This window comes from Monodelphis domestica, chromosome 3 (assembly GCF_027887165.1).
Source record: "Monodelphis domestica isolate mMonDom1 chromosome 3, mMonDom1.pri, whole genome shotgun sequence".
NCBI classification, from domain to species: Eukaryota; Metazoa; Chordata; class Mammalia; order Didelphimorphia; family Didelphidae; genus Monodelphis; species Monodelphis domestica.
In genome coordinates this window covers 49,362,140-49,379,276 of record NC_077229.1, presented here as the reverse complement: position 1 = coordinate 49,379,276, position 17,137 = coordinate 49,362,140, and the positions used below count along the sequence as shown (strand labels likewise).

General features: G+C 43.2%; 1 protein-coding gene across 5 annotated transcripts in view; it reads left to right on the top strand.

The window, feature by feature from the left end:
- The window catches only part of SCARB1 (scavenger receptor class B member 1), a 98,523-nt gene that overhangs the window by 63,324 nt on the left and 18,062 nt on the right, over positions 1 to 17,137 (top strand). For all 5 annotated transcript variants that reach the window (XM_056821900.1, XM_007489636.3, XM_007489637.3 and 2 more), the window contains exons 5-9: positions 1,229 to 1,324; positions 3,363 to 3,478; positions 4,345 to 4,511; positions 9,179 to 9,297; positions 15,227 to 15,300. In XM_056821900.1, the coding sequence (XP_056677878.1) occupies positions 1,229 to 1,324; positions 3,363 to 3,478; positions 4,345 to 4,511; positions 9,179 to 9,297; positions 15,227 to 15,300 (572 nt within the window). The remainder of the gene's footprint in view (positions 1 to 1,228; positions 1,325 to 3,362; positions 3,479 to 4,344; positions 4,512 to 9,178; positions 9,298 to 15,226; positions 15,301 to 17,137) is intronic.

Below are 17,137 nucleotides of genomic sequence, written 5' to 3'. Positions count from 1 at the left end.
AGGCCAGATTCGAACCCAGCTGTAGGCCTGGCTTTCCATCCACTGAGCTACTCAGGTACCCCCAAGAATATACATTTTTTGATTATATCAGGTTTATTGGTTAGCCAGCTTCATAACTAATAATAGGTCCCCAGTGGATCTCTGGGAACCAGGGATGACCCAAGCTGGGCCTGGCAGCGTAATAAATAGATTTTGATAAGCTCATTATTCAGCCCCTCCCTTGACCATCCCAAGACATCTTTAATTGGTGATAGCTAATCAAGAGTCCATCAGTTTATCCACCCCTCCCCATCCCCACCTTAGGAGAGGTCACGCACATCAAGGGGAAAGGATTCTTGTCTCCTTCAGTCATTAACCAAATTCTATGAAAAAGAAGACATTTCTTGGGATTCCCAAGGGCAAAGAAAACAAAAAGCAGCCAACTAGATGGTATCTCTAACCCAGATTCCAGACACAGGAATATATAGTAAATTTTCCCAAATATATAGGAATTAATACAATATGTGAAAAATAAATTCTCATAGTTGTAAGCCTAGAGGCTTACATTTCAGAATTACAGAATTTGAGATTCCTGTGGCCATGGAGTCTGACCCATGCTCAGATGGAATCCCATTTCTAACATACTCAATCAGTGATCATCTGGCCTCTGCTGGAATCCCCCCCAACTTTCCACCTCTCTAGGCTAGTCTATACACTTTTTGTTGTTGTTCTGTCATGTCTGACTCTTCCTGACCCCATTTGTTGTTTTTTTTTTGGCAAAGAAACTGGAGTGGTTTGCTATTCCCTTATCTACTTCATTTTATAGATGAGGAAACTGAGTCAAAGCTCAGTGACTTGCCCAGGGTCACATAGCAAAGATACTGGAGTAGTTTGACATTTCCTTCTCCAGCTCCTATTTCCAGAGGAGGAAACTAAGGCAAACCAAGTTAAGGTATTTGCTCAGGGTTACACAGCTAGTGAGTGTCTGAGGCTGAATTTGAACTCTAAGCCTGCTCTATCCAATGTGCTACCTAGCTGCCCCTTTCCCTTAAATCTGTTATAAGGAGGATGGAAATCTGATCATATGATTCTTGGAAGGAAGTATGAGTGCTCTGTCTTTGATGTTCTCTCTGTCTCAGAATACATTAATTTTGTTCATACTGATATTTTGGAATTGAAATGAACAAAGCACATACTCATTGAGTTCTTTCCCCAGGATACTGACTTGTTTCTCTTCAATTATTTATAGTTAAACAACTCCAATTCAGGATTGTTCAATGTATTTACGGGGGTCAAAGATTTCAGCAAAATCCATCTGGTGGACAGGTGGAATGGCAAGACCAAGGTAAGAAGCAGGATAATAATAGCTGATCTTAAATGCCACTTTTCCTACATGACTTCAGTTAATGCTTATAGTTAGTCAACCCATTTTTAAAAAATTTTTATTTAATTAGTCAATTTAGAACATTTTCCCCTGGTTACATGTTCCCTCCCTCCTCTCCCCTCACCCCCTCCACTGGTGACATGCAATTCCACTGGGTTTTACATGTGTCATTGATCAAAACCTATTTCCATGTTGTTGATGTTTACACCAGGGTGATCATTTATAGTCTACATCCCCAGCCATATCCCCATCGACCCATGTGATCAGGCAGTTGTTTTTCTTCTGTGTTTCTGCTTCCACAGTTCTTTCCGCTCAGGTGGAGAGCATCTTTCTCATCAGTCCCTCAGAATTGTCCTGGGTCATTGCATTGCTGCTAGTAGAGAAGTCCATTACATTCAATTGTGCCACAGTGTATCAGTCTCTGTGCACAATGTTCTCCTGGTTCTGCTCATTTCACACTGCATCAGTTCCTGGAGGTCGTTCCAGTTCACATGGAATCCCTCCAGTTCGTTATTCCTTTGAGCACAGTAGTATTCCATCACCAACAGATACCACAATTTCTTCAGCCATTCCCCCATTGAAGGGCATTCCCTCATTTTCCAATTTTTTGCCACCTCAAAGAGCGCAGCTATGAATATTCTTGTATGAGTCTTTTTCCTTATTATCTCTTTGTGGTATGTCAACCTGTATTTTTAAAAAAATTATTGATTCAATGAAGAATTATTTTCTCTCCCTCCCAAAAAACCAACCCAAACCCTTGTAACAAATATTCATCATTGAACAAAACAAATTCCTATGTTGGCTATATTCAAAAAATGTGTATCTCATTTTTTGGTTTAATGATCACTTCTATATGAAGGGGTGAGAAGCATCCTTCATTCATTATCAGTCCTCTAGAATTATGAATGATTGTTGCATGGATCAGAATGGAAATATATGATTTCAAGATTATTCATTTTTACTAAATTGCTCACATAGTAGAAATTATTCTCCTGGTTCTGCTCTCTTCTTTGCATCACTTCATATAAGCCTTCCGAGGTTCATCATCATTTCTTATGGCACAGTAAAATTTTATTACATTCATGTACCTTAATTCAGCACACCTACTATATGCCAGGCACTGGGCCAAGCACACAGGATACCAAAGGAAAAAATGGAGCAGTGTTTTGTTTGCCACCAAAAACCTCATATTCTAACAGGGGAGAAAACTTGAGAATATATAGGCATGTCCTAGGCATATTCAAATAGAATGTATGATAACCTTCTAGGGAAAGGCATTGATAACTGATGAGATCAGGAAAGACCTCATGTAGAGGGAGGAATTTGAGTCAAGCCTTGAGAGAAGCCAGGAATTCTACGAGATGGAGATGAGAAAGGAGGACATTTTGAGGATGGGGGACAGCCAGTGCAAAAACATGGGGACAGGAGGAGTATCATATGTGAGGAAGGAAATAGCATGCCAATGAGGAAGTATTATTGTCTCCACTTCACAGATGGGGAAGTAAAGGTTAAATGACTTGCCCATGGTTTGATTCTTTTTTTTTTTTAACTTTTAACCTTTTGTCTTAGAATTAATACTGTGTGTTGGTTCCAAGGCAGAAGAATGGTAAGGGCTAGGCAATGGGGGTCAAGTGACTTGCCCAGGGTCACTCATCTGGGAAGTATCTGAGACCAGACTTGAACCTAGGACCTCCTGTCTCTAGACCTGGCTCTCAATCCACTCAGCTACCCAGCTGCCCCTGCCATGGTTTGATTCTAATCTAGTTTACTTAATAAATGTTTACTGAACTGATTTCTGGATTAGTCTAGCTAATTTCACATTCTCATCTCCTGAAAATTACCCATGAGTAACTGAACAATAACTCTGTGAAACTATGAAACATGTTGAAAATTGCCATAAGCATCAGAAGGGAGTTAAAGCTTGTAAATCTCCCTTCCCTTTCCCCTTTAATTTGTTATTAAGAAATTGGTTAATTTGTTGTTGTTTCTTGTTTATTAGTTAAACTTCTGGAATTCAGACCAGTGCAATATGATTAATGGGACATCTGGACAGATGTGGGCCCCTTTCATGACTCCAGATTATAACCTTCAGTTCTACAGCCCAGAGGCTTGCCGGTAATGACTTATTTATGATTGGGTTTTGATAGGCGTTATGACAGCACTCTCAGGGTAGCCGTATCCATACCTCCTGCTTGGGGCTGCCTCATCCCATCTGAGCTTATATTACACAAAATCACAATGACCAAGCTGAAAAAAAGGACTCTGGAAACCAATTTGTCCCAGTTTCCTCATTTGATAGCAAGAGGTCCCATGTCCCATGGGGACAAAGCACAAAAATTTGAACAGATGTGTATGTGTGTGTGTGTGTGTGTGTGTGTGTGTGTGTGTGTGTGTGTGTGTATACAATCAAGCTCTTGTCTTTTTGCCATAACTTTAAAAAGTTGTATTGGGGCAGCTACATTTCCTGGCTGTATGACCCTGGGCAAGTCACTTAACCCCAATTGCCTAGCCCTTACTGCTCTTCTGCCTTGGAGCTAATACATAATATTCTAAGACAGAAGGTCAGGATTAAAAAAAAAAAGTAATGTTGATACCTTTTTGCCTTTACATTACCATCATTTCCATATTTAGCCCTCCTCCCTTCCCTACCATTGAACTATTAATTTTTTTACCAACAAATAAAAACTTAAGTGGGAGAAAAAGCATTTTAGCAAACTATTGGTAGCTGAATTTGGCAGGATATGCAGTGATCCCCCAACTGTACAATGAAAGGAGGGATTCTTAGACATCTGTTTGAAGAGTAATGTCTGAAGTCAGATCAGATTTGTGGTAGAACCAAGATGAGAAACTATGTCCCCTCTTGACCTCCCAGTCTGGTCCTACCTTTGGTTTCTTGAGAGCTAATTGATTCACTGATATTTTTAGTGTTCCTGCTTGTAGATGATATTTTCTTGAGTTATTTTTCTCTTCCAACCCTCTAGGTCTTTGAGTTTTAAATATGAAAAATCAGGAGAGTTCAAAGGCATTCCTACTTTTCGATTTGTGGCCCCTGACACCTTATTTGCCAATGGGTCTGTCTACCCTCCAAATGAAGGCTTCTGCCCTTGCCTGGAGTCAGGAATCCAGAATATGAGCGCCTGCCAGTTAAGTACGTAAGACTTCTGGAATGAGTTTGTCTTCTCCATCTCTGGTCATTCTTATGACCCTTTTGGTCCATAAACATCTGTATGGTTATTTTTATGAGTTCATTGGATGTGCTAAGAACAGGTGGTCTTTTTCCTGGGCAGGGTGGGGGGGGGTGGCAAATGGGAAATTCTGGATATCAGAAACATCATAAATATAAATTCGATGACATGTAAGCTTCAGAATTGGAATTGAAGCACCCAAATCTAGATGGTGACAGAATAATTTGGTGATATTTCATCCTTTTCCCCCCATCTGTATTACTTGCCAGTATGATGGGATCCCATGGGAGGGCAAGGCTGGCAGAATTTCCTTTGGAATACTCTTGCCAGTCAGGGTGAGAGCCCCAAGGCTAGTAGTTCCCCAAGATTCTGGAGTCACCTCTCTTAAATGATCAGTACAAAGAAGGGCATGGATAAGCTGGAGAGTGCCTGAGGATGGCTACCAGGATGGTGATGGTTCTTGATATTACAAAGGGTGTTGAGCTGGAGAGTAGAGAAGACTCACAGTCACTGGCTTCTGGGGTTGGAGGGCTTAGATTTATTCTGTTGGGCCCCGGGAGGCAGTACTAGGAACAATGGGGGGAGATTACAGAGAGCCCAAATTAGGTTTGAGGTCAGGAAAAGCTTTTTTCACAATTGGATCTGTCCAAACAAAATGGTGAAAGTGATAGCCCCTATCTCCCAGGGTTGTAATCTCTGAAATGAGCAGCTTGAGGGGAAGTAAATGCCTTCTCCTTTGAGGCCTTCAGGTAGAGGCTGGAGAGTGAGGCTTTCTTTTGTTTCTTTTCCTTAAAATGAGGGGGTTGGATGGATCAGATGGCTTTTGAAGTTTGGCCCCTTGGATCATCACCAAATGAAAGATTCGTGACTAGTGCCTCCCACTTGAGCATTTTCAGAGCTTTTTAGGCCACATAGATTCATCTCCTTTCGCCCTAGCTAGATAATAATCATCACTTATATTTACACAGTGCATTAGTGTTTGCAAAGTGAGCCCTTCTGGCTAAGGAAGAGCTCAGTTGGGGTTGGGCCAGGCCACAAGGGATTTAGTAGTTGCCCATTTTAAATAATTCTATTATTTTCTAAACCCTGACCTTCCATTTTAGGATTAATATTGAGTATTGGTTCCAAGGCAGAAGAGTGGCAAGGGCTAGGCAATGGGGGTTATGTGACTTGCCCAGGGTCACATAACTAGGAAGTATCTCAGGCCAGATTTGAGCCCAGGACCTCCTGTCCTAAGCCTGACTCTCAGTCCATTGAGCCACCCAGCTGCCCCTTTAATTAATTCTTTTGGAGGCATCTAGATGGTGCAGTGGATGGAGATAATATATATTATCTCATCTTACCCATATCATAATCCTGGGAAGTAGGTGTTATTATTATTTTTTAATAAAAAATTTTTTTTCCTCATGGTTAAATGATTCGTGTTCTCTCCCTCCCCTCTCCCCTCTCCCCTCCCAGAGCTGACAAACAATTCTACTGGGTTATACTAATAGAGTCATCTTTTAAAACCCCAATCCCAAATCCTATACCCATAGAAATAAGTGATAAATTGTATGTTTTCTTCTGAATTTCTTCTCCAACCATTCTTTCTCTTGATGTGGATAGCATTCTTTCTCATAAGTCCCTTGGAATTGTCCTGGATCATTGCATTGCTGCTAGTAGAGAAGTCCATTACATTTGATTGTTCCACAGTGTATCCATCTCTGTGCACAATGTTCTCCTGGTTCTTCTCCTTTCACTCTGCATGAATTCCTAGAGGTCGTTCCAGTTCATGTGGAGTCCCTCCAGCTCATCATTCCTTTTAGCACAATAGTGTTCCATCACCAACAATACCACAATGTGTTCAGCCATTCCCCAATTGAAGGGCATCCCCTCATTTTCCAAATTTTTGCCATCACAAAAAGCACAGCTATGAATATTTTTGTACAAACAGAACATTTCCCTTTTTTTTTATCTCTTTGGGGTACAGACCCAGCAGTGATATGGCTAGATCAAAGGGTAGGCAGTCTTTTAAAGCCCTTTGGGCATAATTCCAAATTGCCTTCCAGAATGGTTAGATCAATTCAGAACTCCACAAGCAATGTATCCCCTCCAATCTTTATTATTTGCTTTTACTGTCTTATTGGCCACTCTGCTAGGTGTGAGGTGGTACCTCAGAGTTGTTTTGATGTGCATTTCTCTAATCAGGAGGGATTTAGAACAAGGTAGGTGCTATTATTATCACCCCCATCTTATAGATGAGGAAACTGAGGCAAGCAGAGTGTTAAGTAATAGACTAGTAACAGCTAACATTTATATAGTGCTTATTATGGACCAGGCACTGAGCTAAGTAGTTTACAAGTATTTTCTCATTTGATCCTCATAATAACCTTGAGAAGAAGGTGCTATTATTATAATCCCTATTTTACAGATGAGGAAACTGAAACAGACAGGTGAAGTGACTAGCCCAGGGTCACCCACCAGTAAGTGTCTGAGTCAGGATTTGAACTTGGGTCTTCCTGATTCCAGGCACATTGATTACTTTATCCACTGTGCCAACTAGTTTCCTCTTATTATTCTATTGAGCTCACTAAGATCTTTTCCCCCTAACTTTGAGAGATTATTAGCTCAAGTAAGTTTCTTCATGGCTGAAAAGCCACTGGGCATCCTCTTAAATTTTTGCCTTTAGGCAATGCCCTGATTGCTGTGTCCTAGTTCCAACTCCATCCAGACTCCCTTTAACATCTAAAGTTGTTTAATATCTCCAGAGCAGATGCTTTGCCTGGAGCTCAGCTGGTAAATCGTCCTTGGGATTATTGTCCTCTTGTCCATTGGTCTTGGGTAATAGCTGTGTATCTCATTCCCTGGTGAGATAGAGAAGGGTTCCCCTAGGGCTTCTCTCTATGTGGCCAAAGGCTGTAATTAGCCTTTTTTAGCCCCTCCCAAGACAAACAGCACAGATTTATGTCTAGGGCATGGATAGCAGGGCATAGATAGCAGGACAGGAGCCCTCAGATGCTGTGGGGGCCAGGAGTAGCAGCCATCCAGAGGAGAGCTTGGCTGGGGTTTGGTCAGTGGCAGGATATTTATTTGGTAGTTGCTATTTAAACTCATACTTTGGTGGGGCAGTCAGGTGGTTCAGTGGGTAGAGCACAGACCAGAGTAAAAATCTGACCTCAGACTATTATTTAATTCGTTGTGTGATCCTGGACAAGTCACTTAACCTTTCCCAACCTCAGTTTCCCAATCTATAAAATGAGGATTATGATAGCACCTACCTCCCAGGGTTCTAACCTCCCTTTATTGTTCAGTCATTTTTCAGACATGTCTGACCCCATTTTGGATTTTCTTGACAAATACTGGAATAGTTTGCTGCTTTCTTCCCCAACTCATTTTATAGATGAGGAAACTAAGACAATAATGAAAGATTATTAAGGATTCCCCCACTTCTTGCCCCAAAGAACTTATATATATTATATATTGTTTATTTTTTATTGTTCACAATAGGAGAAATATTTTTTATTTTCACAGTATAAGAAATTTAGAAGGCTTGGAATGATTATAAAAATAATGTTGATCTCATGGACCCTCAGAAAAAGTCTTGGGGACCCCCAGAGGTCTGCAGACCCCACTTTGCTAAATCTTCCATCCAACTCTTTTAATGTTCTGAAGAGGAAACTGTTTCAGAAAAAGTGACTATGCTCCAGCTCACCTAGGCAGTGCGTGAGAGAGATGTCGGCCTTAAGAGGGCTACCCATAGAATATCCCTTTTAAGGTCCCAAGAACATTATGAAACCAAGGAAGAAACTTCCAAAAGAAAAGCTCCACCTTCAGAACTCTAAGAAAATGGTGCCTCAGAGCACCAGGACCAGCTTTTTGCTCAGCCAGCAGGTCCTAATTACCCTATCAGGAGACATCATTTTGATGGCGGAGGAATTGCCGGTGTAAAAAGCCTATAAAGCTGTAAATTAATTAAGAGTTATTGGCCCCGTGTCTCCTGTGATTTACACTGGAAATTAAATCATTGGAGACAACTCACAGATGAACAGGTCATATACCAGGTACACAATGGATAGAGTGCTCTGTCTGTCACAAGGCTGAGTTTGTGTGTCCATGGGAGAGTGCTATGAAGTCATAAATTAATTAACAGTTATCACCCAGGTTTATCTCTTGCTTTTCTCCCTGGAAAATTCCATAGAGATGTGCGCAAAATTGTGTTTCTGCCGTCACAAGGGCAGGTCAGCCAGACTGATAATGACCCCAGAAGAAAAAAAAACTATTGGTGAATCGATGGCGCCTATTTTCCTTTTTCTGTTTAAAAGTAAAACACAGGGAGGCCCTCATCATAGCCCCCTTGATGGTGGAAAGAGGAACTTTTGTGTTTCTGGATTTTGCCAACTTTTTCCTCTCTTCTAGAATGAAGGAGCCCATTTCACAGATTCCTCTGCTGGTGCCCAAGGACTTGGTGTGATGGAGCCAACCTTGGTGGCCCAAGTGTGGGACATGGCATTGCACAGACTCTGCTCCTTCTTGCCAAGTAATTCAGTTGGGCAAGAGGTTCCCAGCAGGGTTTCGTGCCTGACTGGGTCTGGCTTTCTCTATGATCTGGTGGCCTTGGGAGGGCTCACCCTTTCTTCTTTGTCTCTTCCAGATGCCCCGATGTTCCTTTCCCAGCCACATTTCTTTAATGCAGACCCGGTGCTGGTTGAATCTGTCACTGGGCTCCATCCCAACAAGGATGAGCACTCCCTGTTCCTCGAGGTGCACCCGGTAAGTCAGCCCCTGCCTTCATAACAGGAAGAGAGCCTGGGGAAGGAGCTTCAGGGCAGTTTGTCCTTCCTCATTGGTGGTACAGTGGATAGAGAGAGGGGAGTCTGGGGTCAGGAAGATTCGAATTCAAATACAGCCTCAGACACTTACTTAACTGTGTGACCCTGGGTAAGTCCCTTAACCCTATTTGCCTTGGTTTTTGTTGTTTAATCATTTCAGTCTGTTCTACTCTTCATGACCCCATCTGGGATTTACTTGGTAAAGATACTAGAGTGGTTTGGATTTTCTTCTCTGGCTCATTTTATAGAGGCAACTCAGACGTTAATTGGCTATATGGCCCTGGGCCTCAGTTTCCTCCTCTGTACAGGAAAACTCCAAATGGGGTCATGAAGAGTTGTACCTGACTGAGCAGCAACAAATTATTTCTCTCCCTCTTCTTCAGTGTCTCCTTCCTTGTCATCTAAAGTATGCCCAGATTGCTGGGATCCTTTACAAAGGAAAAAAACAAACAAACCTTCACTTGATTCTTATCATCCTCTCAAGCCTGGGCCTCTCCATTTTCCCTTTCAGAGTCAAACTTCTAGAACCATTTCCCTAAGCTCACAGTGTTCACTCATCCACCTCCCACTCACTTCTCAACCCTTGGCTGTCTGGCTTCTGACCTTCCCACTCAATGGAGATTAGTTTCTACAAGGTCATTCAAGGTATCTGAAAATCTCATTGTAGTGAGGGAACTGCAGGGGATGGGTGGGCGGGCTGTTCTTTCCCCCAGTGTTTTGGGGACCTTTCTTCCTTCCTTCCCTCTCTGCCTCCCTCCCTCCCTCCCTCCCTTCCTTCCTTCCTTCCTTCCTTCCTTCCTTCCTTCCTTCCTTCCTTCCTTCCTTCCTTCCTTCCTTCCTTCCTTCCTTCCTTCCTTCCTTCCTTCCTTCCTTCCTTCCTTCCTTCCTTCCTTCCTTCCTTCCTTCCTTCCTTCCTTCCTTCCTTCCTTCCTTCCTCCCTCCCTCCCTCCCTCCCTCCCTCCCTCCCTCCCTCCCTCCCTTCCTTCCTTCCTCCCTCCCTCCCTTCCCCCCTTCCCTCCCTCCCTCCCTCCCTCCCTCCCTCCCTCCCTCCCTTCCTTCCTTCCTCCCTCCCTCCCTCCCTCTCCCTCCCTCTCCCTCCCTCTCCCTCTCTCTCCCTCTCTCTCCCTCCCCTCCTTCTGTCTCTCTTGTTTCTTTGTCAGATCATCATTCATGGCTCACACACAATGTGATGGTATACCCAGAAATCTTGTCCTGGGCCGCCTTCTGCTCTCTTTTTATAATGGAGATTCTAAACCATGAGGATTCATGAACTTAAAAAAATTAATAACTGTATTTCAATATTATGGGTTTTCCATAGAATCTTATGGTTTTTATTTTATATATTTAAAAGTATTATGGCAAGAAGAGGTCCCCAAACCCAGACTGACAAAGGGTTCCAGAACTGAGAAAAAAATCAAAGCCTAGCCTTTCCTCTGTCCCAGTGATATCATTGATTCCCCTGGCTTGAATAACCATTTCTATAACTATGACTCCCAAAGCTATGTATCCTTTTCCCTCTTTACCTGGAATCCCCATCACCAGCTGTGACTCCGGGCAAAGCCAGCCAGCCAGCCATCTCCTCTGGATGCCCCTATTCATCATCCAATGAACTAATTTTTAAAAAAGGCTTAGCACAGCATCTGGCATGCAGTAGGTGCTATCTAAATGCATGTTGACTAATTTAGTAGGAGATGCTTAAATACTTGCCCCAGGGCTTTATCAGACAGGGAAGCTGCTTAATTCATTCAGACTCCATAGCATACAGATTTTGAACAGCTTTGTTGGAGAATTGCCCTCATCAAAGGGCTATAAAGCTGTAAACTAATTAACGGTTATTGGTCTGCCTGTCTCCTATTCAGCCAATTAAGTGGAGGCAGCCCAGTGGCTTTAAATGTGTCATGCCCTTCCCTTTTATGTCAATTTTGTCAAAGTCCTTAGGGTTCAGGGCCTGGGACATTTTGCCAATAAGCCGGGCTCTGGAAAAGGCTGAGGGCATGAGAGCTTTGTCCCTCCTGTTCCACGTGGAGATGGTCCTTAGCCCCAAAGTAAGTGGATGGAGGAGTTGAGTCCTTGTAGTAGTACCAGGCTGTCTTCTTAGTGGAGGCCCTACTTTCCCTTTTATCCACTGTGTAAGCCATCCATACATGAGGCTAATTGTAGAGGCAGCTAGGTAGGTGGGTGGGCCTGGAGTCATGGAGAACTGAGTTCAAAATCCAGCCTAGTGGTGTGACCCTGGGCAAGTCATTTCCCCTTTGTCTGCCTCAGTTACTTCATCTGTATTTTGGGAATAATAATAACATCTCCCTCCCCAGGTTATTATAAAGATCAAATAAGATAATAATTGTAAAACACAAATGCCTGGCACATTCTAAGTGTTATATAAATTTTAGTTATTATTTCTATTATTGTTCTAGACTCATGAACAACTCACTTCATGTCTCCAAAGTAGAAGGGAATTATTTTGGGGGTGTGGGGAAGATGTTGTTAGCGAGAGGTCTGGAGCTTTGGTTTCATCAAGCAGAAAACATTTATTGAATTCCCAGTATGTCAGGCAATGAGGATAGAAAGCAAAAATAGTTCCTGCCCTCAAGAAGCTTATGGTCTAATGGGAGATCTAAAATGTATATACTAGATACATACAGAGCAGGTTAAAGGTCATCTTAGAGAATACCGTTTCCTACAGAAGTTGACATTTGAGCTGAATCTTGAAGGAATCTGGGAATTTTAAGAGGAAGAGGAGGTAAGGTGGTGGTTGTTGAGTTGTATGTGTTAGCCATGTCCTGACCCCATTTGGGGTTTTCTTGGCAAAGAAAGCGGTCTGCCATTTCCTTCTCCAACTCATTTTACAGATGAGGAAACTGAGGCAGATGGGGTAAAGTGATTTGCCCAGGGTCACACAGCTAGTTTCCCATTTTCTTCTCCAGCTCATTTGACAGGTGAGGAAATTGGAGCAGACAGGGTGAAGTGACTTGCTAAGGTAGTGTCTGAGGCCAGATTTGAATTCAGGTCTTCCTGACTTTAGGCAGGGTGAGGAGTGGGGCATTTGGGGCATTAGGGACATGGAGGTGAGGGTGTCCTGTACAGTAAACAATAAGCAGCTTAGTGGGCTTGGAACCCATGACTGCATAATAAAATTCAAAAAAGATCAGAAACTTGAAACACCAAGCAAAGGACTTTTTGATTCTGAAGGCCATAGGGAGCTCCTGGCGTAGAAGTCGGAGGGGTGCCTTGACTTTAGGAAAATCACTTTTGGCAGCTGATGGCACAAAGATTTGGACCATTGAAATCACCCAGCAGGCCATGGCTGTAGTCATTTAGGCAAGAGATAAGGAGAACCTGAACTAGAGCTGGGGCTGGGCAATAGGACTTGTTTGGAGGTAGAAACTGCAGTGAGGTAGAGCAAGATGGGGGAGTTGAGGATGCCCTGAATGCTGCTCAGGGCAGTATTTAAACCCAGATCCTAAGTGAAATGGGATATTGCAGGGGCTGGAGATGAGCAGGGAGAACCATTACCTTGGCAGTACCTCAGGGAGAGGGAGATCTTTGTCATTATTTCTGAAATCAGAAGACCTTTGGGAAGCCACCTTAGCCCGTGAGGTTCCTTTGGCCCTCCTTATCAGCCCCACTAGCTATGAGGGAGACTCTGGGCTAGATAGTGGGTGCCTGACTAGTCTCTGGTTAGATTACTCCTTATCTGGACTTAATGGAGTTATCTGATGGGAGGGGCCTTGTTTGATAAAACAATAACTGACAAATTGACCCAGGGAGTTGGAGTTTAAATATAAACCTCTTGGAGACAAACTGCAACCTTGAATTGTGGTCTTACCTCCCCTCTCCCATTTGTTTTGGGAATGGAGGCAGGTATGCACAGATTGTTGGCTACACCATCCACCATTTTGTCCATTCCATTCCCTGGCAACATATGAACACGCTTTTCTCCTCTTCTCATATGGGCAAGGGTCTTCCAGGCCACCATTTTCCTGCTATGAAGGATCTAGGGCATTTCTTTTGGCAAATCCATTTGGCTACATCCTGAGAAAACAAGATTCACCAGAATAGACCCTGGTATTGAGAAAGATTGAAGGCAAAAGGAAAAGGGGACAATAAGAGGATGAGATGGAGAGAGAGTGTCATGGGAACATGGAATGTGATCTTGGACAGCCTTTGGGAGATAGTGGAGATTAGAAGGTGTGCTATGGTCTATGGGGTCATGAAGAGTTGGCCTCAATTTCCTCTTCTGTAAGAAGGAGATGATAATAGCCAGCCACTTCATTTCTGTTTGCCAGTTTCTTCATCTTTAAGATGGAGATAATAATAACCAGCCACTTCACTTGTTTGCCTCAGCTTCTTCATCTGAAAAATGGGGAAAATAATAGCACGTCACTCTACTTCTGTTTGTCTGTTTTCTGATCTGCAAAATGAGGATAATAATAACAGATCACCGTACTTGTTTGCTTCAGTTTCTTCATCTGTAAGGTGGGAATAATAATAGCATCTATCTCCCAGAATGGTTGTGAGGTTCAAATGAGATAATATTTGAAAAATGCTTTGCGACCTTAAAGCTCTGTATAAATGCCAGCCATGACAATGATGATGGTGATGATGCAGTTGGTAGTTCTTGGCTGACTCCAAATCCATCATCTTTTTTACTGTTTTAGGCTGGATCATGCCTGGATAATAGTAAGAACTAATATTTAACATTTATATCCCTTTAAAGTTTGTAGAGTACTTCATGTGGAATTTCTCTCTTTCTCTTTTCCTCTCTTTTCTCTTTTCTTTTTTTCCTCTCTTTCTCTTTCTCTCTTTCTCCCTCCTTTCCTCCTCCCTCCCTTCCTTTCTTTCTCTTTCTCCCTTCCTTTCTCGCTTTCTCCCTTCTGTTAGAGGTAGAAAATGTAAGGGGTTGGACTAGATTATTTAAGAGTTTGGTTGCTAGGAATTAATTCCAAATTATTTTTTAGCAATTTATTTATAAAATAGAGGGAAAGTGTTAAAGTAGAGAAATGAGAAAGAGGACAGAGTAAGAAATCTAGCTTAATGAGCTAGACTCTTGCTCAAGCCCTGGCTTTACTCCTTCTGGGTTCCAGAACCCCTAGCCAGAGGGCTTAAGGGTCAATTAACAAAGATTTTAGCCAGGAGGCCTCCTCTCAGACCAGGGGCCCTTCCAGAACCTCCAGGACATCCAGGGAAGGGAGTTGGCCTTTCTCACTCACCCACGTAATTGTTCTAAGGGAAAATAGAAGCAGTCCAAGGTCCCCAGCCAGAGCTCCTCCGGGGGAGGAGGAGTTCTTGGCATTTTTAAAGACCATTTCTTTTTGTCACTTCCTGTGTCTTCCTTCCATTTTATGTGGACCAATTACAGCCAAAGCTTTGCTTAGGACTGCCTAGGGGGAAGTCATTGGGTTCTGATTTGTCACCCACTTTCACACACGTGGGTCACAGACCTCCCTCACTTAAGGAGAAGTGGGGTATAGACACCCTTCTGGTGATTAAATTGAAAAAATGGGCAGGGGAGAGTTAATTCCATCTTCACATTTCCTCTCTCCCTCCCTCCCCCCTCCCTCCCTCCCTCCCTTCCTTCCTCCCTTCCTTCCTCCAACGTCACACAACTAGTATGTGTCTGAGGCTGCATTTGAATTCTAGTCTTCTTGGTTTCATGCAGCATTCCATTTGCTGGTGGTCACACACTCGGTCCATAACCAGAGGAGACTGGTTTTGGGGGGAATAAGCAGGTGGTCCTCCCCCAAACTGGCCTGGGGCCCCAAGTCTGTCCCGGGATGGTAGGCTGTCTGTTTGTAAGGGCCTTTTAGCCCTTGCTGGGCTGGACTGGCCCCAGGCGCCCCATTTCACTCTTGTCACTTTCCCCTGGGCAGGTCACTGGCATCCCCATGAACTGCTCTGTCAAGCTGCAGATAAGCCTGTACATGAAGTCCATCCCTGGGATCGGGTGAGTATTGCTCACATAATATCATAGTAAATACACGGACATACATGCATACACATATATAACATGCGATGGTATATCTACAAATATACACATGGATAGAACATGTAATTATAGGTGCACACACGCATATGCACACACATGTATACACACAGATACACATGCATGCACCTAGCACATATAACACAACTACACATACACACACATAGCATGCACCTACATATACATAGGTATATATACATATATAACAGCATACATGTATACATATATATTTACTATAGAATGTCACATGTACATACACATACAATTCTGTACACATGTGCATATGCAATGTAACATAAAACTATATAGAACTACACACAAGTATACAATAGACACACACGTACATGTAAAATATAACATACAAACCTATATCCACAACACATGACAATATATACACACCTGTATTTGTGTAGAGAAACACAGGCACCCACACATGTACACAATGTAATATATAACAATATACACAAATGGATGTATGCACACAGAACAGAGGATGCTATACACGAATGCATATAACACAATACATAACTATAACACACATGCATTTGTGTACATGTAATATAGAACTCCACACACATATACACACACATAATCTAGAACTCCGTATATATAACGCTTTGTTTATGCACACAGTATACCCCTACGTCTGCATGCACAGATAACATATACCTGCCTGCACACATACACACCTGTGTTTGCGTGCACACACGCCTCACTTTGCAAACCTTAAGGAGCTGTAGAGATGCTTCCTCTGCTCGCTCTTCCCGGGCTCGGCGTCTGGTGCTGGGAATCCCCTAACAGCCTGGCATTTTAGCAGGAGGAATTGAAAGGAACGTCCTGCCACGGGTCCGACTTCTTCTGCCGTCCTTTTGCCCGTAGAGGCCCAAACGAGCCGGGGAAGGACCCGTCGATTTGTAGGTGGAAGGTGGACCTGAAAGCTCGGAGGCCAACGTCTTCCTTTTGGCAGAGGAGGAACTAGCCCAGCTTTCCACAATCAGTGGCTGAGGTGGAATTCAAAACCTGGGCCCTTTGACTCAGAGCTAATCCCTTGTCACTGCAGACTCCAGCTGACCCTAGTGGCCACAGTGGACCCCAGTTGATGGTCTTTGTAGCATCTCCACATGTTGGTCTGCTGCAGGAGAATGAACAATTGAAGCTCAAAATGTCCCTTTTTGCTGCTCCTGCACCCGCCACCCTCAGCTTTGTTCCTTTGTAGGGGTGGGAAGAGCCCCAGCCCCAGCCCCAAGAGAGCGACTCTGTGCTCCTGCCGGAGCCATATGGGTCTTGGTTTCTTTCTCTCTGAAACGAGGAAATTAAACAGTATTTGACCTCTGACATCCCCTAAAATTATGATTCTAAAAGGGTTGTTTGAGGCTCCAGGATAGCTAAGGGACCAAACTGGGATTAGAACCCAGATTTCTTGGCTTCCCTAACTGCAAGTTCTGCCTGGTATGTGATGGTGTCTTCCTTCTTGAGGAAAATCTCAGTTCTCTGAGCCTTTCCATGCTGACCACTAACCAAGGATGAGTGGCAGCAGGGCATGGTCGCCAAGGGCACTGGACCTGGAACCAGGAAGACTTGAGTTCAAATCCTGTCTCAGATACTTCCTATCTGTGGGATTCCTGGGAAATTTTTCTTTTCTGTAAAATGAAGGGGTTGGACTAGATTACTTCCCAAGTATTCCAGGTTTGGCTCTATGTTCCCAAGACCTTCTTTGGTTTCATATATGACTTCTATAAGTGTCTCTTGGTGCCCCATGTAATTTCACTTTTTAAGGCCAGACCTTGCGATTTACATT